This window comes from Geotrypetes seraphini, chromosome 5 (genome assembly GCF_902459505.1).
Source record: "Geotrypetes seraphini chromosome 5, aGeoSer1.1, whole genome shotgun sequence".
Taxonomy (NCBI): Eukaryota; Metazoa; Chordata; class Amphibia; order Gymnophiona; family Dermophiidae; genus Geotrypetes; species Geotrypetes seraphini.
This window is the reverse complement of record NC_047088.1, coordinates 150,652,069-150,678,242: the sequence shown is the minus strand read 5'-3', so window position 1 is coordinate 150,678,242 and position 26,174 is coordinate 150,652,069. Positions and strand designations below refer to the sequence as shown.

At 44.5% G+C, this 26,174-nt stretch overlaps 1 protein-coding gene across 4 annotated transcripts in view; it reads right to left on the bottom strand.

Moving 5' to 3' along the window:
* ICA1L (islet cell autoantigen 1 like) overlaps positions 1 to 26,174 on the bottom strand; it is a 99,615-nt gene that overhangs the window by 66,708 nt on the left and 6,733 nt on the right. For all 4 annotated transcript variants that reach the window (XM_033945788.1, XM_033945789.1, XM_033945790.1 and 1 more), the window contains exons 3-6: positions 14,644 to 14,716; positions 11,518 to 11,641; positions 3,049 to 3,247; positions 1,398 to 1,523 (exon numbers count right to left, since the gene is read on the bottom strand). In XM_033945788.1, the coding sequence (XP_033801679.1) occupies positions 1,398 to 1,523; positions 3,049 to 3,247; positions 11,518 to 11,641; positions 14,644 to 14,716 (522 nt within the window). The remainder of the gene's footprint in view (positions 1 to 1,397; positions 1,524 to 3,048; positions 3,248 to 11,517; positions 11,642 to 14,643; positions 14,717 to 26,174) is intronic.

The window sequence follows — 26,174 nt, the reverse complement described above, 5'->3', positions numbered from 1 at the left end:
GACAGGATATGCATCCTGTTATGGAGAGCAGGATGTCCCTGAAAAAGATTCCTCAGGAAGAATCAATAGCAGAGGACATCCTGGGTCTGACGGTAGTCCTAGAAACCCCTTTGTAAAGTTAAGGTGAATAACAAGGAACCTGCTGATGGGAGATAGTAGTTTGACAGGGAAGGCTACATAAGAGGTAGCAGGGGTGAGCTATCCATAAAATCTCAGACGACAGAATTCCACAAGCATTGGAAAGGACTGAATAGTGCCCAACAAATGAACTGAAAAGACTAATTTGCATAGGACTGAGAACTAGAGAAGAAGACGGTCCAGAAGGGGGACAGACCATTTTGGGGCCAAAAGGGGCCTAGGAGAAAAGTGGACCTAAGTCCTCACAGGACTTTTGGATGGTTTTCGGACAATCTTCACAAATGAAGTGATGCCTCATCCTGACTGTACAGGGGGATGGGAATTAGGACTCCATAGCTGGTAAGCTCTAGGATTGGAGGAGAGATTGGTCACTGAGCTTTTCTTCTTAGAGATAAGGACACTCACAGTTGACTCTTGGGGGGAGGAATGCTGACTTCAGCCTATCCCCCAGTAAACTTGCTTGAATGAGGAGGAGCAAAGTGGACAGTTGTGACTGAACCTTTGATTAACAGAAGCAGAACCAGCCGGACCATGGTCAGATGAAGGATCAGAGGAGCAAACAGAGGGCTGGAGGAGCAAGCAAAGGACACCGGAGAAGTGAGTGGAGGATGGAGCCATTCACAATCTCAGATAGGCCCCCTTCCAAATTGCCCCTTCCTGATTTCCCCTATTATTGCATATATGTCACACTGAATGGTTTCTGATCTTTAAACAAAATGTAAAATTAAACAAAGGGAACCTGAATACACACTACTATTGTCAGGAAGGGAGCAAAAACTTCACATCACTGCTTACTCTAAACAGCCTTTAAGTGAATAATCTAAAAATATAACATGCACTGAAATTACTTATTTAACACAAGGCTCCCTTACCCAAGTTTGAACACAATTTGCCAGCAAGTAAATACTCACCAGTTAAGTTTTCCTCCCTTCACAGGTTCTCTCTCAGCATTTCTTCAGGACTGAGAGCCACTGAACTCTGATATTATCCCATAGGAATGTACTTTAAAATGCAATCTGTGTCTGTAGTAAAACCTTTCATTATCCCCCTCTTTTTATCAAGCTGCACTAGAATGTTATAAGCACAGGCCGGCAAAGTAAATGCTCTGACGCTCAAAGGAATTCTATGAGCGTCGAAGCATTTACTGCTCTGGCCTGTGCTAAAAACCTCTAGCGCATCATGATAAATGGGGGGCCGACTATGAGTAAATTTGTGTCATTTCTCTCTAGTAAGGGTATGATAGCTGATGGAATAAGTACCTGATAAGTAGCAAGGGAGTGGGACAGCATATTACAGCGGCTGGCTCCGAGAAGGTCCACCTTTTGACATACATCCATCTTTAACTTATCAAAGGAGGTTTTGCTATTTCGCACTTGCATCTGTACCTTGAAGAAGAAATATTCAACCACACTAAAAAAGGCTTTGAATAGGCTGGTGCATTGAAATTAATGTACCGTACATTAAAAAAAAAAGAAAGAATAGTTGCATGTAACTTTAGGTAAATTTATGGAGCAAGAGAACATGAGATAAGATCAGTGAGATAAAAAACACAATTCTTTTTTTTTTTTTTTTTAAAGAACTGAGAAGTTAACCCACAGTCTGGTACTTTTTAAAGGTAGCTCAAAATAAATAAAAGCAAAAAATGGGTTTCCCTGTTGTAAAATGAAATATTATCATGGCTCTCTCTATCTCCATGCTCACCATCTGTTAAAAAGATACCACCAAACCTCCCCTCTCAGTTCTCTAAAATGACTATGTACTATACTCAATCTACGAGGGTCATTTCATAAATAATGCACACTATTTTTTTAAATTTACGTTTTATTTTTTTTTTCAAGTATTTTTTTACATTCCTTCAATATAGTCTCCCTGCTTTGCAATGACCAAGTCCCAATGTCCGGGAAGCTTCATTATTCCATCCAAGACACCGTTTTAGTTCAGTTACCGAATGGCTTGGGTTCTGGTGGAAGAAAGCTCTTCCAGAGATGCAAAACGATGTCCACGCATAGGTTGTTTCAACTTTGGAAAAAGGTCGAAGTCTGGTGGTCTCATGTCTGGAATGTAGGGAACATGAGGTAACACCTCCCAGCCATATTCGCGTAGTTTTTCAATGACGACATTCCCTATGTGCGGTCGAGCGTTATCGTGAAGAATGAGTGGCCCAGCCAAGAGCAACTGAGGTTTGGTTTTGTGCATTTTTGTGCTCAATTTTTGCAAAATAAATCACGATAATACACTGCTATGACACTTCTTCCACATGGAACTTTGTCTGTGATGATGATGCCTTCATGATCATAAGCAAAAATCATCATTTGTTTGACTTTTGATTGAGCTCATCAAAATTTTTTTGGTTGTGGGGAAGATGGAGCTCTCCACTCGTCATTGAAAAACTACGTGAATATGGCTGGGAGGTGTTATTCATGCTCCCTACAGTCCAGACATGAGTCCACCAGACTTCGACTTTTTTCCAAAGCTGAAACAACCTATGTGTGGACGTCATTTTGCATTGCTGAAAGAGCTTTCTTCCGCCGGTACCCGAGTCATTCGGCAACTGAACAAAACGGTGTCTTGGATGAAATAATGAAGCATCCCGGACGTTGGGACTTGGTCATTGCAAAACAGGGAGACTATATTGAAGGATTGTAAAGAAATACTTGAAAAAATAAAACATGTAAATAAATAAAAAAAAAAAATAGTGTGCATTATTTATGAAATGACCCTCGTACTTTTCTATAGCTTGCCGTACCTTTGATTATTTATACTTGTACCCTGGAAAACTAGATTCACTACAAAAGGCTCCTTCAGTTTCTCTGCTTAGTTCTCAACTCAATGGAGGTCTTTGATATACAGTACATATATTTCTAATCTTTCAGTGATCAAAATGAATTGACAAAAGAAGAATCCATTTACTTTTCTGAACTTTTCCATTTGCTTGTAAGTATCTGGGTCTAGTTCTTGAGATATGTCCTTCATCCACAGCAGCGCTCCCCTGTATTCTGTGCGTGCCTGCTCCATTCGGTTTACAGTCATCAATGTATCAGAAACAGCCCTCTGGCTAAAGGTTTCTAGTTCTTGTTCAAAACGTGTTAGCGGGGTACAAAGAGCTAACCTAATGGTGAGAAGAAATAGAAAGGTGTAAAATCCAAATAAGCATAACCTAGAAATACCAGACACTGGTAATAAACTAAGGGCACTTTTTATCAAGCCGGGCTAGAGATTTTTAGTGTGGGCCGGCGTGGTAAATGCTCCGATGCTCACAGAATTCCTGTGAGCGTTGGAGCATTTACATCACTGGCTCGCACTAAAAACCTCAAGTGCAGCTTGATAAAAGAGGGGGCAAGTTAGGTTGTTGTCCCCTTCCCTCACCAACAATATAAAAACCACACTTTTAGCACAGATCTCATGTCAGTAATTCCTTTACAGTGTTTCCTCGCGAATTTGTGGTTTGTGAATCGCGGACTCGCTCATTCACGGTCTGCTCCGACCACCTCTTCCTATAGTAAAGTCGGGCTACACCAATCAGGAACTGCGAGTCAAAGCAGCTCCTGATTGGTGTAGCCTGACTTTAGTACAGGAAGAGGCGGTTGGAGCAGACCGCGAGTGATTTTCTTCACCCACCGGCGCTCCAGCTGCCCTCTCTTGCCTTTTGACAGGCGAAAAACTGCATTTGTGGTTTTTTGAAATTTGCAGGGCTTCCTGGAATGGAACCCCCGCGAAAATTGGAGGAGTACTGTAATGCCATACAGATAAAAATAGATGTCAAAATACTATGCAATATCACTTTTGTAAACCTTTGGGCTGATAGGCATTGAAAGATTTACATTCCACACAAAATACAACCCATGATTCTCATGTCTAGAACTACATATCATGCAAAATCCCCCATTTTTCATAGCTACTTTAACTGTAATTATTGTACTTCCAAGTAACATTATTAATTATTTAGAGCAGAGGTTCTCAACCCAGTTCTCTGGAAACACCTAGCCAATCAAGTTTTCAGGATACCTAGAAAAAAAGTGTGAAGTAATTTCAAACCCTCTTTTATTTTCTAATCAGGACTACAGTTCTTGTGCTGGCTTTTGCCATTTTGAATGGTAAAAGATACATATTTGTACATTATCATGTGTTTCACCTTGATGAAGGAAAATCAAAACATGGCTATGTTGGGTGGCTATATTTGATGAAAGATAACTGAATGAGTTAGCACAAACAAATGGTCAGAGAGATGAAACTCATAGGTGACCTCCTGAGAACGCAGAAGAACTCTGCGCACATTCAGTTTCTTCAACAGACAGCCCTGTGTATTGGAACTTGTCAGTTGAAAGGCAAGCAAACATACGTCCCGATTGACATGGGAAACCGAAACTACCTTTGACAGGAAGGAAGGAACCATCCGAAGGTAAAACCCCTGCCTCCAAAATACGGAGGAAAGGGTGCCTGCAAAGCAAAGCCTGCAATTTCGACACACGACCCGCCGAAGCAAAGGTGACCAGAAAAGCGGTCTTGAGCATCAAGTCAAAGAGGCACAAAAGGAGCATTGAGAAGGTTAGATCACATCAAGTTAAGGTCCCAGGAAGGGAAAGGATGCTTAACTGGCAATTGTACATAAATAGCCCCCTTCAAGAATCCAGCGACATCAGGATGAGACGCCAAAGACGACCAACGCTCCCAGGATCTAAAACAGGACAGCCCGGACACTTGGACCCTAAGAGAAGCCACAGTGAGGCCTTTGTCCAACCCAGCCTGAAGAAAGGCGAGAACTAGCGAGATTGAAGCTGAATAAGGCTATTTATAGTCAAAACATGGACTGTGTCAGGTCTGCACCATCTACATACAGTTCTATTGGAGTTGTATTATTACACATTTGCTCTATATACAGTATATAGAGCAAATGTGTAATAATACAAATCCAATAAAACTGTATGCAGATGGTGCAGACCCGACACAGTCCATATTTCAGCTATAAATAGCTTTCCTTGGGGGTTCTACAGAAAAGCACAGTTACTTACCGTAACAGGTGTTATCCAGGGACAGCAGGCAGATATTCTTGACTGATGGGTGACGGCACCGACGGAGCCCTGGTATGGACAATTTTAGAGTGATTGCACTCTAAGAACTTGGAAAGTTCTAGTAGGCCGCACCGCGCACACGCGAGTACCTTCCCGCCCGACGGAGGCGCGCGGTCCCCAGTTAGGATAAGCCAGCTAAGAAGCCAATCCGGGGAGGTGGGTGGGACGCAAGAATATCTGCCTGCTGTCCCTGGATAACACCTGTTATGGTAAGTAACTGTGCTTTATCCCAGGACAAGCAGGCAGCATATTCTTGACTGATGGGTGACCTCCAAGCTAACAAAAAGAGGGATGGAGGGAAGGTTGGCCATTAGGAAAACAAATTTTGCAAAACAGACTGGCCGAAGTGCCCATCCCGTCTGGAGAAAGCATCCAGACGATAATGAGATGTAAAAGTATGAACTGAGGACCAAGTAGCAGCCTTGCAGATTTCCTCAATAGGAGTTGAACGGAGGAAAGTTACAGATGCTGCCATAGCTCGAACTCTATGGGCCGTGACAGAACCTTCCAGTGTCAGTCCGGCCTGAGCATAACAGAATGAAATGCATGCTGCAAGCCAATTTGACAGCGTACGTTTAGAAACAGGACGTCCCAATTTATTCGGATCAAAGGACAGAAAGAGTTGGGGTGATGATCTGTGGGGCTTAGTACGGTCTAAATAGTAAGCCAAAGCCCGCTTACAGTCCAAAGTATGCAGAGCCTGTTCTCCAGAATGAGAGTGAGGTTTCGGAAAGAAGACAGGCAGAACAATAGATTGGTTGAGATGGAATTCAGAGACAACTTTAGGGAGAAACTTTAGATGTGTACGCAGAACCACTTTGTCATGATGAAAGACTGTAAAAGGTGGATCAGCAACTAGTGCATGTAGCTCACTGACCCTCCTGGCAGAGGTAAGAGCAATAAGGAAAAGTACCATCCAAGTGAGAAACTTGAAAGGAGCGATAGCCAAAGGTTCAAATGGAGGCTTCATTAAGGCGGAAAGAACCACATTGAGATCCCAGATTACAGGAGGGGCTTTGAGAGGTGGTTTCACATTGAAAAGACCCCGCATGAATCTGGACACCAAGGGATGAGCCGAGAGAAGTTTTCCATGAACTGGCTCATGAAAAGCAGCAATAGCACTGAGGTGGACTCTGATGGAAGTAGACTTGAGGCAAGAGTCAGACAAAGAAAGAAGATAATCCAACAAGGTCTCCACTGCAAGGGAAGTGGGATCATGATGATGAAGAAGACACCAGGAAGAAAACCGTGCCCACTTCTGATGGTAACATTGCAGAGTGGCCGGTTTCCTGGAGGCATCCAGAATGGAACGAACGGGCTGAGACAAAAGAGTATCATGAGAAGTCAGCCCGAGAGAAACCAAGCTGTCAGGTGCAGAGACAGAAGGTTGGGATGCAGAAGGGTCTCCTGATGTTGCGTAAGCAGAGAAGGAAACAGTGGAAGAAGAAAAGGCTCCCTGGAACTGAGTTGAAGTAGAAGGGAGAACCAATGTTGCCTGGGCCACCGTGGAGCAATCAGAATCATGGTGGCTCGTTCCCTCTTGAGCTTGAACAAGGTTCTTAACATGAGAGGCAGAGGAGGGAAAGCATACAGGAACAGATTGGACCAATCGAGGAGAAATGCATCCGCTGCCAGACGGTGAGGAGAGTAGAGTCTGGAGCAGAATAGGGGCAGCTGGTGATTGTGAGGAGCTGCAAAGAGGTCTATCTGAGGAGTGCCCCACTAAGCGAAGATGGACTGTAGAGTTAAAGGATCGAGTGTCCACTCGTGAGGCTGGAGAATTCTGCTGAGCTTGTCCGCTAAAGAATTCTGTTCTCCCTGAATGTAGATAGCTTTCAGGAATAGGTGGTGATCTGTGGCCCAAGCCCAAATCTTCTGGGCTTCCTGGCACAAGAGGCGAGAGCCTGTCCCACCCTGCTTGTTGATGTAGTACATCGCAACCTGATTGTCTGTGCACAGCAGGAGGACCTGAGGAAAGAGAAGATGTTGGAAGGCCTTGAGGGCATAAAACATCGCTCTGAGTTCCAGGAAATTGATGTGATGTTTCATTTCCTGGGCTGTCCAAAGTCCTTGAGTTTGGAATTCGTTCAAATGAGCTCCCCAAGCATAAGGGGAGGCGTCGGTGGTGATGACAAGTTGATGAGGAGGTAGATGGAACAGAAGACCTCTGGAGAGATTGGAGGATATCAACCACCATTGTAGAGACTGACGAAGAGATGATGTCACAGATATGTGTCGTGAGCAAGGATCCGTCGCTTGGGACCACTGGGTAGCTAGGGTCCATTGAGGAGTGCACAGGTGACGCCTAGGTTGTTGGGCAGCTGATGGCAAGGGACGAGCCACATAACGGCGTTGATAGGCCGACTGTTGTCTGAAAGGCCGCGCCGGTGGAGCCTTCTTTTTGGTTTTCAGCAGAGTATCCCATCTCGTTTCATGGGCGGACAGCTTTTGTGTGGTAGAGTCCATGGATTCCCCAAAAAGTTCATCCCCCCAGGCATGGAGCATTAGCCAACCGATCTTGATGGTTGACATCAAGCTCCGACACCCTGAGCCAAGCAAGGCGACGCATAGCCACAGACATGGCCGTCGCTCTGGTGGTAAGTTCGAATGTGTCATAAATTGATCGAACCATAAACTTACGGAGCTGGAAGAGAGAAGACGAGCAGTGGTGAAAAGCTGGTCGTTTTCGTTCAGGAAGGTACTTTTCAAAAGAAGCCATGGTGGTAAGAAGATGCTTGAGATAGAAAGAAAAATGGAAAGCATAATTACCAGATCTGTTAGCTAGCATGGCATTCTGGTATAATCTTTTACCAAACTTGTCCATGGCTTTACCTTCCCTGCCAGGAGGAACAGAAGCGTATACACTAGCTCCTGTAGACTTTTTAAGCGTAGATTCCACAAGAAGAGATTCATGCGGAAGCTGCGGCTTATCAAATCCAGGGATAGGAATCACTTTGTATAAAGAATCTAATTTACGAGGGGCTCCTGGGATGGTCAAAGGAGTCTCCAGATTCTTATAAAAAGTTTCCCTCAAGATGTCATGGAGGGGAAGTTTGAGAAATTCCTTTGGAGGCTGGTCAAAATCCAGTGCATCAAGGAAGGCTTTGGATTTTTTAGACTCAGCCTCCAAAGGAATAGACAGAGATTCACACATATCTTTCAGGAAGGAAGTGAAAGATGTAGAATCCTGTTTGGAGGATGGATCAGGAGCAGCAGGATCATCCTCATCCGAGGAACACTCACCCTCAGAAAGAAAAGGCTCTTCGGAGTCCCCCCACAGATCAGGGTCCCTAATATGGGAGCTACGGTCTCGAGACTCTGGAGTGGAGGGTTCCAGGTGTCGGGTTTTGCGTGCCGACTTACCCGACCTCATAGACACGGTACCGGGAGATGTTACAGGCTGTACCGGTGCCGCAGTCTGAACAGCCTGGTGATGAGCTCTCGGTTCCGGTGCGAGGATTGGCATCGAGGCCGAAGAAGCGGAGTGGACCGGTACCGACAAAGTGGATGAGGACAAAAGAGGCTGCTCCACTGTCGGTACCGGGGGCTCAGACCGGACCGGGACTGGAAGGCTCGGTGCCAGGAGAGCAGGAAGGAGCTGTTGCAACTGCTCTTTGAGCTGCACCTGCAGGACGGCTGCAATGCGCTCGTCCAGAGAGGGCACCGGTACCGCCTTTTTCTTCTGCGGTACCTGCGGTGCCGCTCGACACCCCGAGGATGAGGAGCCCGAGGTCGAGGGACTCACCTCAATAGGGGCGGAGCGCTTCCGCGGGCGCCTCGTGGTCGGCAGGACTGGGCTCGCTGCTATCGAGACTGGAGGACGCTCCAGCGGAGATGGCTTCTTAGCCGGCTTACCTGAGTGTTGCGACGCTGGCGCGGTGTTGCGCGGCGTCGACGAAGTGGGTGCCGACTGAGGTGGTGCCGATGCCGGTGTCGATGTCGCAGGGTCAGACATATCGGCACCGAAAAGCAAACGTTGTTGGATTTGTCGGTTTTTTAATGTATGTTTTTTCAAAGTGGCACAGCGGGTGCAGGTAGAAGCCTGATGCTCTGGACCCAGGCACTGTAAGCACCAATTGTGCGGGTCCGTAAGAGAGATAGGCCGTGCACACCGCTGGCACTTTTTAAAACCTGGCTGGGGGGGGCATGAAAGGAAAAACGGCTTCTGCCAAATCGAAGGCCGAGGCCTCGATGGTGGCAGCAGGCCCCGCCGGGGCAAAACCGACGAAATGAAGAAAAAAACTGTTTTTTTTTTTAAAGAAAATAATAAAAGAAAAAAAGGAAATATAATTTCCAAAAAGATTTCGCGAGCGGGAAGGCGACAGAAAAAAATCTTTTCAACAGCCGTTGAAAAGTGCGACTTCTTAGCTCCGCGGAAACTAAGAAACTGGGGACCGCGCGCCTCCGTCGGGCGGGAAGGCACTCGCGCGTGCGCGGTGCGGCCTACTAGAACTTTCCAAGTTCTTAGAGTGCAATCACTCTAAAATTGTCCGTACCGGGGCTCCGTCGGTGCCGTCACCCATCAGTCAAGAATATGCTGCCTGCTTGTCCTGGGATAATATGTATATATGTATGAGTACATGTAATCAGTTATAAGTGATTGTGCAATGTGGTTAGGTGCCATATGTGAATAATTTGGAAAAGATGCAAATTATATAAGTGTAAAAGGTTCTGTGATTACACCTTTTAGCACCTTTTTCACTTATACACTTGCATCTTTTCCAAATTATTCACATTTGGCACCTAACCACATTGTACAATCACTTATAACTGATTACATGTACTCATATATATATACATATTTCTGTAGGACCCCCAAGGAAGACTATCTATAGCCGAAACATGGACTGTGTTGCGTCCGCACCATCTATATACAGTTCTATTGAATTTGTATTATTACACATTTGCTCTACATAAGTGTATATTTTGTATCACATGTGAATTTTTTACATATAGCAGCATTTAGCTATATTGACTGTTTTTAATTTGTTTTAATACATTTTTAATAAATTTTGTCATCCAGAACATCGATTCCACAGTTTTTATGTTTTAGATTTTTCTTTTTCCTGTGGAATTTTTTGATGCTGTATTTTTGTTGTTGTTGAAATACTGAAGTGTTCCAGGCTGTATCACTCCTTATGTGATTGGTGCTACTAGACAGTTCAGATTCTCCACCTTCCATCTGTTGATAGGGGAACATGTCAGTCAAGAAAGCTTTGATTGTAGAAAAATGCCATTTGACAACTTAGTTGCTATCATTGAGGTCCCACACTATAACAGATGTGGGAAACCCCTTAACAGTACTATTTATAGTAAATAAGACAAACACATTTACCTATGTAATTGACTTGAGCCATACTTCTCCACTGACCCTAAATGTTCACATGATTAGGGGAATACAACATGATAAATATATGAAGAAAGAACTCTGCTCCTCCTCCTCTTTTCTCCATCTCTGTAAATAATACTATCATTGTTCCAGTCTCCTCTATTCGCAACCTTGGAGTCATCTTCGATTCTGACCTCTAATTTTCTATGTATATCCAACAAGCTGCTAAGACCTGTCGCTTCTATCTCTTCATTATCACCAAAATTTGCCCCTTCCTCTCTGAACACATTACCCGGACCCTTGTCCAAGCTCTTGGAACCTCACGCTTAGATTACTGCAATCTACTCCTAACTGGTATCCCTCAGTGTCGCATCTCTCCCTTGCAATCTGTGCAAAACTCTGCTGTGCAACTCATCTTCTACCAACCTCGCTACGCTCATGTCACCCTTCTCCTTAAGTCACTTCACTGGCTCCCTATCTGCCATCGTATACAGGTCAAGATCTTATTGCTGACCTACAAGTGTGTTCATTCTGCTGCCCCTCAATATCTCTCCTCGCTTCTCTCTCCTTGTACATCTCCCAGAGAACTCCGTTCCTCAGATAAGTCACTCTTAACATTACCCTTCTCCTCCACTGCCAATTCCAGACTTCGTTCCTTTCATCCAGCTGCCCCCTATGCCTGGAATAAATTACCCGAGTTTGTCCTTCAAGCCCCTTCCCTTGTTTAAAAGTAGACTAAAAACCCACCATTTTGATATAGCTTTCAATCCTTAACCCTACTCTTTTGCCCTCCAACCCAGCCAGCTGATTAACCATTCCCCTTAACTGTATCCATGACATCTTGTTTGTCTGTCTTGCCTGTTTAGATTGTAAGCTCTTTCGATCAGGGACTGTTTTCTTACTCTTTGTGACACTGTGCAGCGCTGCGTGCGGCTGGTAGCACTATAGAAATCATTAATTATAGTAATAGCAGAAGTAAACCTTTGTCTAGCTGAAGAGCAGAGGGCCCTGCCAGTAGCCTTCATCACTTTTCCAGCTCGGCTTCCATCTTGCTCTGCCTGGAGCTTTAAGAATGCTCCTAGATCATTTTCCTCCTCAGACAGAGCTATGAAAAAAACCATAATATCAATCAGATTTTCAACCATGCTTTTATTGACTAAGGGCTCCTTTTACAAAGGTGCGTTAGGGCCTTAACAAGCGGAATAGTGTGCGCTAAAATGCCGCGCACGCTAGCCGTTACTGCCTCCTCTTGAGCAGGTGGTAGTTTTTCGGGTAGCACGCGCTAATCCGGTGCGTGCGCTAAAAACGCTAGCACACATTTGTAAAAGGATCACTAATTGACTTGACAACTGTCTGTAATAATACAGATTTGGAAAGCTTCATAAGGTGCTTCCCAAATCCTTGCATTTTCATAGATGTTTTATTGTGGTATTTCTTTAACTCAGTGTGATGCTGTATTTTGATTTTGGTTTTATTCTTGCTATAAGAGAACTAACCTATTGATACTGTATTACTGATTCTGCAAGTAAAATCATTGTTGTCTATAATCCTCTATTATACAAGCTTTTTCTTGGACTACTATAAATCACATGATTGTTTATCTTGTCAAAATGTTATGAAGCTCACAAGTTTTACTGTCACAGCAATAAGTTTAAATTTGCATTATTTTATTTGAGACTTATTTTTAATAGGACTTCATAGAAAGCTAAAAACATTGGGCCTGTTATTCATCCCACAGCGATAACCCTAATATTCAGTGCTGGAGCATATCCGGCCTCCGGCATTAAATATTACATTACATTACATTACATTAGGGGGTGTCAGGTCAAAAGCGTGCCGGGACAAAGGCGCGCCCAGACAATTGAGCGTAGCGCGGAAGCTTACGCCGTTCTAAATTACTATTTTTAGGGCTCCAACGGGGGGGCGTGGGGGGGAACCCCCCACTTTACTTAATACACATCGCGCCGCGTTGTGGGGGTGTTGTGGGGTGTGTGGGGGATTGTAACCCCCCACATTTTACTGAAAACTTAACTTTTTCCCTGTTTTTAGGGAAAAAGTTCAGTTTACAGTAAAATGTGGAGGGTTACAACCCCCAAAACCCCTCATAACGCCGGCGCGATGTCTATTAAGTAAACTGGGGGGGTTCCCCAACAAAAACCCCCGTCGGAGACCCTAAAAACTGTAATTTTGTGCGGCGTGCGCCTCTGCGCTGCGCTCAATTGTCGGCGCGCACTTTTGTCTTTCGCGCCGTTGTCTATGAACCCATTAGGGACTTCTATTCCGCCTATATCTTGCAGTTCAAGGCGGATTACAAAAGAGCTAACTGGACATTTCCAGTGAAGTTACAACAGTTTTGGGGTTGTTGTTTTTTTTTGGTTACAAGGGAGGAGAGGTACCTGGATTAATTCCGGAAGAACTTGCAAATTGGATATTAAATTGACTGTACGTTACTGTGTGATATAACAAATAGATTACAGTTAGAGTACAAATAAGATTACGTTACATTTCAGGGAATTGAATACTTGATTGGTGTTTTGGGGAGGAAGAGATTAAGTGGAGGTTTTGGGGGAGAATTTATCTAGGAGGAGGGGGAAGGGTTGGGTTAATATGCAGGAATTAACTGGGCACTGGCTGGTATTCAGACTGGTGCCTGGTTACCTCAGCCTTTTTGCCTGGTTACCTCAGCCTTTTTGCTGTCCTAACTTTATCTGCTTAGCAGACTATCACCACTAGCAGCAGCTTCACCCAAACTTCACCCCTGGACTGCCCCCTAATTTAGCTGGTTTCTCAGTGGCCAGTTACAACTGCTGAACATTGGTGGCCAACTAGTTCAATAGGTTTTAACTACGCAGGAGTCTCTCCTGCTTAGTTAAACCCCTTTAAATACTGACCCCCCATTAAAAAGGAAACCAATGCATTTTTAAGGCCAATTTCAAAAAGACTACGTCTTCATTTTATACAATTCCTTTTCATTTCTTCTATTTTAGAAATTTATTTAGAATGAAAACTGACTACGGTTTCTTTATGCCACCCTTATTAGGCAAGCTGTGAAAGATTATGGCTACTGGTAGGCCATGTTTCTGATCACAGTCAACATAGCCACAACCCAATGTATGCAGTTACAAAATGATGATGATCTTTCCAAACATTCAAACACTTATGTTGTCATAGAACTGAAAAAAGAAAGGAGGGGGAAGGGGGAAAGAAATGTTACAAACATAGCTTGCTCAGTTAGCTGAATGATTCACAGGTATTTTGGCATTAATGTTGCTTTAAACCAGTGTAATAAAAAAAACTGAAGCGGTGGTTATTAAGAACATAACACCACACTGGGTCAGACCAATGGTCCATCTAGCCCAGTTTCCTGTTTCCAACAATGGCCAATCTAGGTCACAGTACCTGGTAGAAACCCAAATAGTAGCTACATTCCATGCTTCTAATCCATGCTACTAATCAATAACAGACAAATAACAGACAATGGACTTTTCCTCCAGGAACTTGTCAAAAGCTTTTTTTAAACCCAGCTATGCTAACCACTGTAACCACATCCTCTGGCAACAAGTTCCAGAGCTTAACTATTCTTTGAAGAAATAATATTTCCTCTTATTTGATTTAAAAGTATTTCCATGTAATTTCATTGAGTGTCCCCTGGTTTTTGTATTTTTTTGAAAGGGTGAAAAAAAATCGATTTAACATACCATAGAGCAGGGATAGGGAACTCCGGTCCTCGAGAGCCGTATTCCAGTCGGGTTTTCAGGATTTCCCCAATGAATATGCATTGAAAGCAGTGCATGCAAATAGATCTCATGCATATTCATTGGGGAAATCCTGAAAACCCGACTGGAATATGACTATCGAGGACCGGAGTTCCCTACCCCTGCCATAGAGCAATACAGATGCATTATAAGCTTATTGGTCTAACATCCCTTTCCTAATAATTCCAAGCATCCTGTTTGATTTTTTTTTTTTGCCACAGCCACACACTGGACAGAAGATTTCGTCTTAGTGTCTACAATGATACCCAGATCTTTCTCTTGCGTGCTGACTCCTAAGGAGGACCCTAGCATCAGGTAACTATGATTTGGATTATTCTTATGTGGTACATACCATTGAGCCTCTGATGGTATTTCTCAATGATCTTTAGAAGATCTGAACCAGTTAACTGAATGGAATGAAAAACCTTGGAAAAAGAAACATGTTATTAACATATCAGTTTAAACAATGACAACTATAATCACAAAATAAGTGTTTACTAAAAGACAAAAGAACTCTACTGCTCACAAATTATCATATTTAACAAGGACAGAACTTCAGCACTTTATAAGTTCATTTTGTTTTTACTTATAAACCTACCCCAGGACTTCAACTTATTAATCACATTAATTTGATGCCCTGCTAAGCAAAAACTCCTCAGAGTAAGAACCCTTTTATTAAACTGTGCTAGCAGTTTTTAGCGTGGGGAGCCACGCTGAATGCCCCGTGCTGCTCCCAATGCTCATAGAGTTCCTATGAGCGTCGGGAGCAGCGCAAGGCATTCAGCGTGGCTCCCGGTGCTAAAAACTGCTAGCACAGTTTAATAAAAGGAGGCCTAAGTTACTTAACCCAACGTAAAATACAATAATCAATTAAAAAAAAAATAATGCTGACAAAGAGAACAAACCATAAATCATCATACAAAGATGCAGAAATAAAAAAAGCCCAACGGATTGTAATCAATTTATGTTAGCAGGTAAAACTTAAAAATGCAAAGCTACATTCGTCAAGATATTTACTACAGCAAGCTCATTGCTGTTCATGAACTCTATCAACACAAATGCACCCAGTATTACAAATATAAAACAATTAGCATACAGCTCAATAAAGGAATTCCAAGTCCATTAAGAAACAGAAGTAAAAGAAATCCCTTAGCTAATTGTTCTAAAGAACTTATATTTACCACTTTCAGTAGAGCTAATTGACAACATTGCAGAAAAATGCTTTCCTGTGAATCACAACCAATTTGACCGTTTTCTGTCAATGTAACTCAAAATGATCCATGTGGGTATATAACACACAGTAGCACAATTAATGATGGTGGCCAAAAATCCGCACAGTCCATCCAATCTTCTCAATAAGGTGGCCAGAGTTGCACCCGCCACTCTTCGCGGGCTTCAGTTACCCCTATTTAACACTGGTCGTCAGATCTCCACCATGACAACCATATAGGCAGTCAAAAGTGATGGGAGTCTTGATTATAACCACATATCATCCCCAAGTATTGCTGACAGTATTCAACTTATCAACCAATATGTCTTCTTTCCCCCCCCCCCCAAGCTTGCACAGCACTGTCACTCGCAGCATGGGACAGTAAAGTGATCTACAACACTGGAGTTGCTAAACTTCACTTGTATTTGCAGGACACACATAATAGAAGTCTTCCGGCATCTGCCTTAGTTTCCCCATGCTGAATTTGGCTTATCTTCTTTCAGTTTTTTGCCATTTGTAGGGCACAGCCCATAGAAGGCTGTCCAGCTTCAGTCATAGTTACCATTACTCTTGCCTAACACCACACTTCAACAGCCATGTTGTGTTTTTATCCTTTTTCTATTTAGGCATCCCCTGTATCTATCCTATGAATCTTGACTCCCTCTGAAGTGCAGTTACTTGAAGACATCCTTAATACAATGGAAAACTGGATGTCCAGCCATAAACTCAAGCTAAACAAGGATAAACCCACATTCTTCTTAGCTACTGCCTCCTACTCACCAATTAATTCTATAACCTTAAGAGGTATCAATTATCCAATCTCCTCAATCATTAGAATATTGGGAGAAATCTTAGACAGACAAATGTCCATGTTAGCTCACATCAGCCTAGTCACATGGAATGAATTTTGCACGCTCTGGAAGCTTAAATCTATTAGAAAATTTTTTGACCAACCTCCTTTCATTCTCTTAGGGCTAGATTCACTAACTCTCCAATCCGTGTGCGATTGGAAGCCCAGGCCAACCAATTCGCCAACCATCTGCATGCAAATTACATTACATTACATTACATTAGGGATTTCTATTCCGCCATTACCTTGCGGTTCAAGGCGGATTACAAAAGGTTAATTTAAAAAAGACAGAATTACAATGATTAGCTAGAGAGGTAAGTTGTAGATCTTAAGAGCATTTAGAGGTCGTGTTGTTATTGCTGTTTCAGGAATTTCTTGAAAAGTGTGGTTTTTATTTCTTTTCTGAATGTCCTATAGTCTGGGGTGGTCATCAGAAGGTTGGAGATCTGGTTGTCCAGTCTTGCGGCTTGAGTGGCTAGGAGGCCGTCGTGTAGTTTTGTTCTTTTTACTTCTTTGATTGGGGGGGTATGAATGGGGAGTGCGTTTTTCTGTGTCTGGTACTGGGTGCTTGGATGAGGCGATTGTTCAGGTATGATGGGCTGTCTCCTTGTAGGGTTTTAAATAATATGCAGTAGAATTTGAAATGGATTCTTTCTTGGATTGGGAGCCAGTGTGAGTTGATGAAGGCTTTAGTGATGTGGTCATGTTTTTTCAATGAGTAGATGAGTCTCAAAGCTGTATTTTGGATTGTTTGGAGTTGTCTTATCGTAGTTGCAGGACATGGAAGGAAGAGTATGTTACAGTAGTCCAATATACCTAGTATTAGGGATTGTACTATAAGTTGGAATTGTGTTCTTTCAAAGAATTTTCGGACTTGTCTCAGGTTTCTCATGATTGCGAATGATTTTTGAATTGTTTTATTTATTTGCGGTTGCATTGTGCAGCATCTGTCTATGGTCATGCCTAGTAGTTTTATGGTGGTTTGGATGGGATATTTGGTTGCGTTTATGTCTAGGTTGGTTGTGGTTTGGATCTTGTCATTTTCTAGGAGGATGAATTTGGTTTTGTCTTGGTTGAGTTTAAGTTTGTGATTTTTCATCCAGGTTGTGACTGCTTCAAGTGTTTGGTGAAGTTTGTCTGTCATGGTAGGTTTAGAATGATCGTATGGGACGAGGATGGTGATGTCATCCGCATAACTATAGGAGGTTATGCCTAGATTATCCAGATGCGTTCCTAGAGAAGCAGTGTAGAGATTGAAGAGGGTAGGGGATAGTGGAGATCCTTGTGGTACGCCGCAGGGGTTTGACCAGGATTCTGACTTTTCTTTGTTTGATTTTACACTGTAGGTTCTGAGTTTTAGGAATCCTTCAAACCAGGAGTATACTTTATCTGAGATGCCTATTGCATCTAAGATCTGTAGAAGGATGTTGTGGTCTACTAGGTCGAATGCCGCCGATAGGTCCAGTTGTATGAGTAGCATTTTTTTTCCCTGTACTAAGTTGTTGTCTGACGGTATCCATAAGGGAGCCTAGTAGTGTCTCTGTGCTGAAGTTTGTTCTGAAGCCTGATTGCATGGGGTGGAGTAGGTTATGGTCCTCTATGTAATTGGTGAGGAGTTTGGCTACTAGGCCTTCTATAATTTTGACATATAGCGGAATTGAGGCTATAGGTCTAAAGTTAGATGGGAGGTTTTGTGGTGCTTTTGGGTCTTTTTGGATTGGGGTGATGACCATTTCGCTGAGGTCAGCAGGGAATGTGCCTTCTGTGAGCGTGAATTGGATCCATTGTAGAGTTATGGTGCGGAATTTTACACTAGAGGTGGTAAGGAGATATGAGGGGCAATGGTTGAGGTCACAGGAGGCATGGCTGTATTTTTTGTAGAATTTGTTGAATTCTGACCATTGTATGTTAGGGAATTGAGTCCAAATTCTGTCTGCTGCGATTGCCTCTTTTCCTGTAGGGTGGATTGTGATTGGATTTTGATGGGATGGGTTAAGGATGAGTGTGGCTCTGGTGTTGGTGATTTTGTTCTTGAAGTGTTCTGCTAAGAGGGTGGGTGATGGTGGAGGTGTGTTCGTGGTGGTAGTGTATGGTTTGGTGTCTGTTAATTCTTTCAGGATTTGGAATATTTTTTTGGAATCTTGGGTTTCCGTGCCTATGAGATTAGTATAGTAGCTTTTCCTCTTATCTTTTAGTAGATTTTTGTATTGTTTGTTGATTTTTTTCCAGTCGGTTTTTGTTTGATCTTGGTTCTTTTTTCTCCATTTTCTTTCTAATCTTCTACACTGTCTTTTGAGTTGGAGTAATTCATTATCAAACCATTGGTCTGATTTCCTGCTGGTTTTGGTTTTGGTTTGTAGGGGTGCCAGATCATCAAGGATGTTGGTGGATACATTTTTCCAGTGGGAGATGAAGTTTTTTGGGTCGCAGTCTTGGATAGTTTCGTCTACCTTTGACCAGAAAATGGTTGGGTCGATATGTTTGCGTGAGGTATATGTGGTTTTTTTTGATTGAGGTGTGTGTTTGGTCTTGGTCCAATTGATGTTGAAGTTATAAATGTAGTGGTCTGACCATAGGGATGGGGACCATGTTCCGTTAGGAGTTTGGATTGCTGGATTGGATGGTTGGTGAGACATGAATGCAGCAATGTCCAGTTGATGACCTTTTTCATGAGTGGTTTGTGGGTTTAGGATCTGGAAGGATAAGGCATTGAGGAAGGATAGACAGTTATTTGCTGGTGTGGAGGTTGTGTCTTCTAGGTGTAGGTTTAGGTCTCCTAGGATGAGGTTATATTCAGCTGTTAGTGAGTTTTGGTAGATGAAGTTTTCAAATTCAGGTCTCACTGTGGTCCAGTTTCCTGGTGTTATGTAGCAGAGCAAGCAGTTTAGAGAGTTTTTTAGTGTTGGGTTTGTGAGTTGACACGCTAGGAAATCCATTTGTGGAGTGGATGTTTTCTCAAGTATGTTTAGAGTTAGGGAGTTCTTGAATATTATTGCTAGTCCTCCTCCTCTTTTTTTCTCTCTGCAGGTTACTGTTATTTTGTATCCTGGCGGGCATACTTCTTTTATTCTAGGGTCTGTGTCTGAGGTTAACCAGGTTTCAGTGAGGAATAGGCAGTCAAGTTTTTCTGTTTTTATCCAATTTTTTATGTTTTCTGTTTTGGGTCCTAGTGCTCTGATGTTAACATAGGCACATGTAAGGGAGGTCGTGTCAGTCTGGGGAATGTGAGTTGTTTCAGGGTATATGAGTGTTGTGGGAGATGGATGAGATTTTGTTTTCGGAAGTGTTGATCTTCTTCTCCAGGTAACAGTGATGGAGTGTTGAGTGCTGGCGTGGTGGTTCGAGTTTCTTGATGTGAGTATTCTTCTGTTGGGAAGTTGGAAGTTGGTTGTACTGGAGGATGTGGTTGTGGTGGGTAAGTTGTTTGCTGCTGCTTTCCAACTAGAAATGAGGAGGATTATCAAAAGGGTGGCTAGTGTGTGTGTATGCAGGGAGAGCTTCATTTTTGATGTCTGGTTCGGGGGGGCGGAGCAGGGCTCCCACGCCGGCCCGATCTGGCTGGCTTCTGTGAAGTGGTGCGCTGGGTCGTTTTTAAATGTAATATGTCCTCCGGCTGGATTGGGGGGGCGGAGCAGGGCTCCCACGCCGGCCCGATCTGGCTGGCTCGTGTTGGTGCTGTGCGCTGGCTTTTTTAAGGTAAAATGTCCTCCTGCTGGATCGGGGGGGGCGGAGCAGGGCTCCCACGCCGGCCCGATCTGGCTGGCTCGTGTTGGTGCTGTGCGCTGGCTTTTTTAAGGTAAAATGTCCTCCTGCTGGATCGGGGGGGGCGGAGCAGGGCTCCCACGCCGGCCCGATCTGGCTGGCTCGTGTTGGTGCTGTGCGCTGGCTTTTTTATGGTAAAATGTCCTCCTGCTGGATCGGGGGGGGCGGAGCAGGGCTCCCACGTCGGCCCGATCTGGCTGGCTCGTGTTGGTGCTGTGCGCTGGCTTTTTTATGGTAAAATGTCCTCCTGCTGGATCGGGGGGGGCGGAGCAGGGCTCCCACGCCGGCCCGATCTGGCTGGCTCGTGTTGGTGCTGTGCGCTGGCTTTTTTATGGTAAAATGTCCTCCTGCTGGATCGGGGGGGGCGGAGCAGGGCTCCCACGCCGGCCCGATCTGGCTGGCTCGTGTTGGTGCTGTGCGCTGGCTTTTTTATGGTAAAATGTCCTCCTGCTGGATCGGGGGGGGCGGAGCAGGGCTCCCACGCCGGCCCGATCTGGCTGGCTCGTGTTGGTGCTGTGCGCTGGCTTTTTTAAAGTAAAATGTCCTCCTGCTGGATCGGGGGGGGCGGAGCAGGGCTCCCACGCCGGCCCGATCTGGCTGGCTCGTGTTGGTGCTGTGCGCTGGCTTTTTTAAAGTAAAATGTCCTCCTGCTGGATCGGGGGGGGCGGAGCAGGGCTCCCACGCCGGCCCGATCTGGCTGGCTCGTGTTGGTGCTGTGCGCTGGCTTTTTTAAAGTAAAATGTCCTCCTGCTGGATCGGGGGGGGCGGAGCAGGGCTCCCACGCCGGCCCGATCTGGCTGGCTCGTGTTGGTGCTGTGCGCTGGCTTTTTTAAAGTAAAATGTCCTCCTGCTGGATCGGGGGGGGCGGAGCAGGGCTCCCACGCCGGCCCGATCTGGCTGGCTCGTGTTGGTGCTGTGCGCTGGCTTTTTTATGGTAAAATGTCCTCCTGCTGGATCGGGGGGGGCGGAGCAGGGCTCCCACGCCGGCCCGATCTGGCTGGCTCGTGTTGGTGCTGTGCGCTGGCTTTTTTAAAGCCAAATGGGGGCGATCGGAGGCACGCCCCCAACCGAATGAATGGATCACTAAAGCCCTGACAGTAGTGACAGGAGAAACAGCCTCCTGTCACTACTGTCAGGGCTTCTGCCGGCTTTTAAAATTATTTTTTTAAATCGGGCAGATATTTTGCGTGTTTTAAACATGCAAAATATCTGCCTGATTAAAAAAAATATTAAACCCTTCCTCCCAACAAGTGACCCGAACCCCCCAAAAAATTTGGCCCGCAGCCGTGTTTAGAAAAATTATGGCAGGAGGGTTCCCACTCCCTCCTGCCATATCTAGAACTACTAACCCCCCTCCCAACAAGTGCCCCTAACCCCCTCCCTCCCTGAACCCCCAAAAAATTTGCCCCGCAGCCACGTTGAAAAAAATTATGGCAGGATGGTTCCCACTCCCTCCTGCCACCGGTCCCACCCAAAAACTAACATAACAGCAGGAGGAATGCCAACTCCCTGATGCCACCCCCCCGGATGCCCCCTCCCCCCTGGTCCCCTACCCACCCCCCTCCCCGTACCTTTAACGGAGCAGGAGGGGTGCTCAATCCCTCCTGCTCCAATGCCTCCCGCGACGAGTCTGAGGCCTTAGGTGATGCACAGGGTGGGGCCTAAGGCCCTGATTGGCTGAGGCGCCCCAGGCTTTTGTAAAAGGAAGGGATAATAAGACACCCAATACATCATACTGTATTATCAAATAATCTCAACAATTATATTATCAAGACTAAGGGCTTCTTTAACAAAGCTGTGGCAGCGATCCTCCCACAGCAAATGCACCGAAGCCCATTCAGTGCCTTTACCCCTCCCCCCACTTTACAAAAGCGTGGAAGAGGTTTTTAGCGTTAGCGTCTAATGCATGCGGCAATGTAGCGTGCGCTATTTCGCACGTTAATGCCCTAACGCAGCTTCGTAAAAGGAGCCCTAAGTTGGATTATTTTTGGAGTCTAAGAAGACTCAACTGTGGAGAATACAAAATATATTTAGTTCCAGAAAACTGAATACATTTACAGGGGTATTTTAGCTGAAATTTTGCCCCTAAATTCATTGTTTCTTGTCTCACTGCAAGAAAAAATCCTTTCGTCTTTCCTGTATGTTTTTTGCTACAGCCGGATATATCTATCCATAACAAAAGAGATTGTGAACATCTACAATAAAGACACATTATCCATTTAGATCCTGCTCAAATACAAATGAGACCAGTAGAGTACTCGTAGCTCTTCAACTTCATCCACTGTTGTGTCTTCTAAAATAGAAATTCAACATAGCGTGGAAGCATTGAGATGGCGAATTATAGATCATATTAAGGTTGGGTGGGAGGGAGGAAACCATGGAGAAATTCCTTAATTACAGAGAGCAAAAATGGATTTTCGAAATAAATACTGTTATTCCCTTTGGATTGAATGCTGAACTGGAGTGGATGACGTTGCTATGAAAGTGGGTGTGTTTTGCTGGTGAGTTCTGTGATTGGTTGAATGAGAAAGGGTGTATATAAGAGGGAGATCTTAGACGCCGCGGCCATTTTAGACCTACACGGAGATAATGGTGGGAACTCTTTAAATGGTGAGAGAGCAGTTTGAGTTTATTTCTTTATATTTATGCTTAAATTTACTGCATAAGCTTCACGGTGCACTGAAAGTTTATTTAATGTTTCAGCTTCTCTGCAAAATGCTTCTCTGCAAAATGCTGAATTCACGTTGGAGCCCCATTCAGTGTATCAACTTTAAGATAAGTTTATTTATGGTTTTTATACCACAAAAATATTTAAAATACTTAAAAATTAAGATAATGATAAGTGACCGATGAGGAGGCTGGCTACAGTATAACTTGAACTTTACATGAAATATGATGATCAAGTGTAGCCGCTGAGGTCACAGAAGAATTGTATTTAAATGGTGCTTATTGAATGGATGAGAGCTTTATGGAACAATTGAAGCAAGCAGTATAAGAAGATAGTACAGAGGAGAGTGTGACATTTGTTCATGATTTATATCTATTTGTCTGCACTCAGAAGAATATATATTAATTTTAATGCCACATATTTAGTGATTCTAAAATATTAGATCATTTCATAATTAAGACTACGTATACTGTATGAAGTTTACTGTGTTTTCTTTTTTTTTAATTTATTTATACTTTTACAAGTTGACAAATCAATACTTGAAAATAAATATAACAATCCAAATACAGGAAACAAATACCAATTATGAAATAATAGACACACAAGTGACTATGACTAAAGTCCACATTTTTAGGAGAGAAAGAATCAATCACTTCCAAGGGTAGTTGGATTCCAAGAAATAAAACTAAATTAATTCAAATTACAGAGTGCTGTTGGAGTCAATTAACTAATGGGGCCTGGTTATCTGATTCCATGGAAGTCTTCGGAATTCTTGTAGTTACTTTACCTTCAAGAAAGAATTGCAATTGATCGGGTTCATAAAAAATATATCTGTTACCCTGATATGTTATACAACATTTACAGGGAAAACGTAATTGGAAAGTTGCTCCTAAACTCAACACAGACTGACGACAAGCCAGAAACTTCTTACGTCTGGCTTGCGTCCACTTCGATACATCAGGAAAAGTTTACTGTGTTTTCTACAAGACTGAAGGAATTGCTTCATCTCCTAACACTGCCTGAATGAAGACCAGATTCAGATACTGGTTTTGTTTCTAGTTCTCAGTGCATCAATAGGCAAAAGACTGAGGGAAGAAGACTGAAACTACAGCCTGTAAACGGAACACAACAAGAGGTCCTGGAAACTCTACATTGACTGCTACCAGATTTCATTGTCTTCATAGATCTGAAATCACTGTACTATGTTTAACAAACTTTTGACCCACTGCAAGATTTTCAGTTACTGGGTTATTTACTTTGATCAACTCGCAGCGACTTCTGACCTGCTATTTATGTTCAGGCAGACTCAGCTTATTTGTAGGGTGATTTCTTTTAAATTCAACTAAGAATCCTTAGTTCAAGCTGTACTTGTAAATTATGTAATTTACCCTGCTCTTTACTTGTAGACAGAGTATACAATTCTGGGGTGGGGGTTTTGGTTTTTTTTAATTAATTGCTCTTAGGCCATGATTCATCAAGGTCATTTCCCAAACACAATGCAAGAGGCTTTCAGTTAGAGAGTTGCGCGGGGACAGAAATCCCACCCGTCCCCGCCAAAGTCTCACCCGTCCCCACCCGTCCCCGTGAGGAATCCCACCCGTCCCCGTGAGGAATCCCTCCGTCCCCACCCGTCCCCATGAGGAATCCCCTCCGTCCCCGCCCGTCCCCGTGAGGAATCCCCTCCGTCCCCGCCCGTCCCTATAAACTTCAGAAATAGTTATTTCATTTAATTATGCTACTGAATTAAAGGCTCTGGTAGAAACCCATTTACAAATAAGCAAAAAGACTTTATTAATTTGGAAATATTAATTGGGAAGAATACATACTTTGTAAACGGGTTTCTACCAGAGCCTCTTTTGTTTATAAATTTTTATCAACACAACTAATATACTACTTTATCCTGAAGCAAAAAAAAAAAAAAAGAAATAGAATTCTTTTCCTACCTTTGTTGCCTGGTTTCTGCTTTCCTCATGTTCTCATTCAGTTCCTTCCATCCACTGTCTCTCTTCCTTCTGCGTCTTCCATTTGCTCTGTTACTGTGCCTCTCCCTTTCTCCCCCCTTCCAAATTGGTCTGGCACCCATCTTCTTCCCTCCGCTCCCCCCATAGTCTGGCATCTCTGTCTTCTTCCCTGCCAGCGTCTTTTCCCCACTCTCTCTTCCCCATTTTCTTTCAGCGTCCTTCTCCCCCCCATCTTCCCCATGTCCTGTCAGCGTCCTTCTCCCCCCTCTGTCTTCCCCATGGCCTTTCAGTGTCCTTCTCCACCCCCCTGTCTTCCCCATGGCCTTTCAGCGTCCTTCTCCCCCCATCTTCCCCATGTCCTGTCAGCGTCCTTCTCCCCCCTCTGTCTTCCCCATGTCCTTTCAGCATCCTTCTCCCTCTCTGTCTTCCCCATGGCCTTTCAGCGTCCTTCTCCACCCCCCTGTCTTCCCCATGGCCTTTCAGCGTCCTTCTCCACCCCCCCCCGTCTTCTCCATGTCCTGTCAGCGTCCTTCTCCCCCTTCTGTCTTCCACAAATGCTTTCAGTGTCCTTCCCCCCCGTCTTCCCCATGGCCTTTCAGCGTCCTTCTCCACCCCTTTGTCTTCCCCAGTGCTTTCAGCATCCTTCTCCCCCCTCCTTCTCATCCGCCCCGGATGCAGCACAGCCGGCCAGGTCCCCTTACTTTTGTGCCCACAACAGCCCCGGTCTGACAAACCTCCCTGCCCTTAACCGCAAATCTAAATTTCCTTCTTACAGCTGCTGTAAGAAGGTAATTTAGATTCGCGGTTAAGGGCAGGGAGGTTTGTCGGACCAGGGCTGTTGTCGGTTGGTCGGGAAAGCGCCACAAAAGTAAGGGGACCTGGCCGGCTGTGCTGCACCCGGGGCGGGGCGGACCGCCCTCCTCCCTTGGTAGCCATTCGAGCCACGAGGCTACTCCTCCTTACCTACCCTGCCTGCAGCACAGAGCCGAACGGAAGTCTTCCCGACGTCAGCGTTGACGTCGGGAAGACTTCCGTTCGGCTCTGTGCTGCAAGCAGAGCAGGTAGGGAGAAAAGCCGCGCGACTTAGTACATCCAGTCCCACAGGAACCCCGCGACCCTCGGAGGCGTCCCCACGGGATCCCCGCGACCCTAGGGGGCGTCCCCATGGGATTCCCGCGACCCTAGGGGGTGTCCCCATGGGATCCCCGTGACCCGAAGGGGGAACCCGCGGGATGCCCGTGGGTCCCGCGGGATTCCCGTCATCCCCGTTCCCGTGCAGCTCTCTACTCTCAGTATAAAAAAGAGCACATTTATATGAAACAAGTTCATTTGCCTTAGAGAGCATTGAGAAAGAAATTATTGTCAGAACACTAAACAGAATTCTAACTTAAAACCATTCAGGTGGTCACCACCAGCTCCCTTAAGCCTCAAG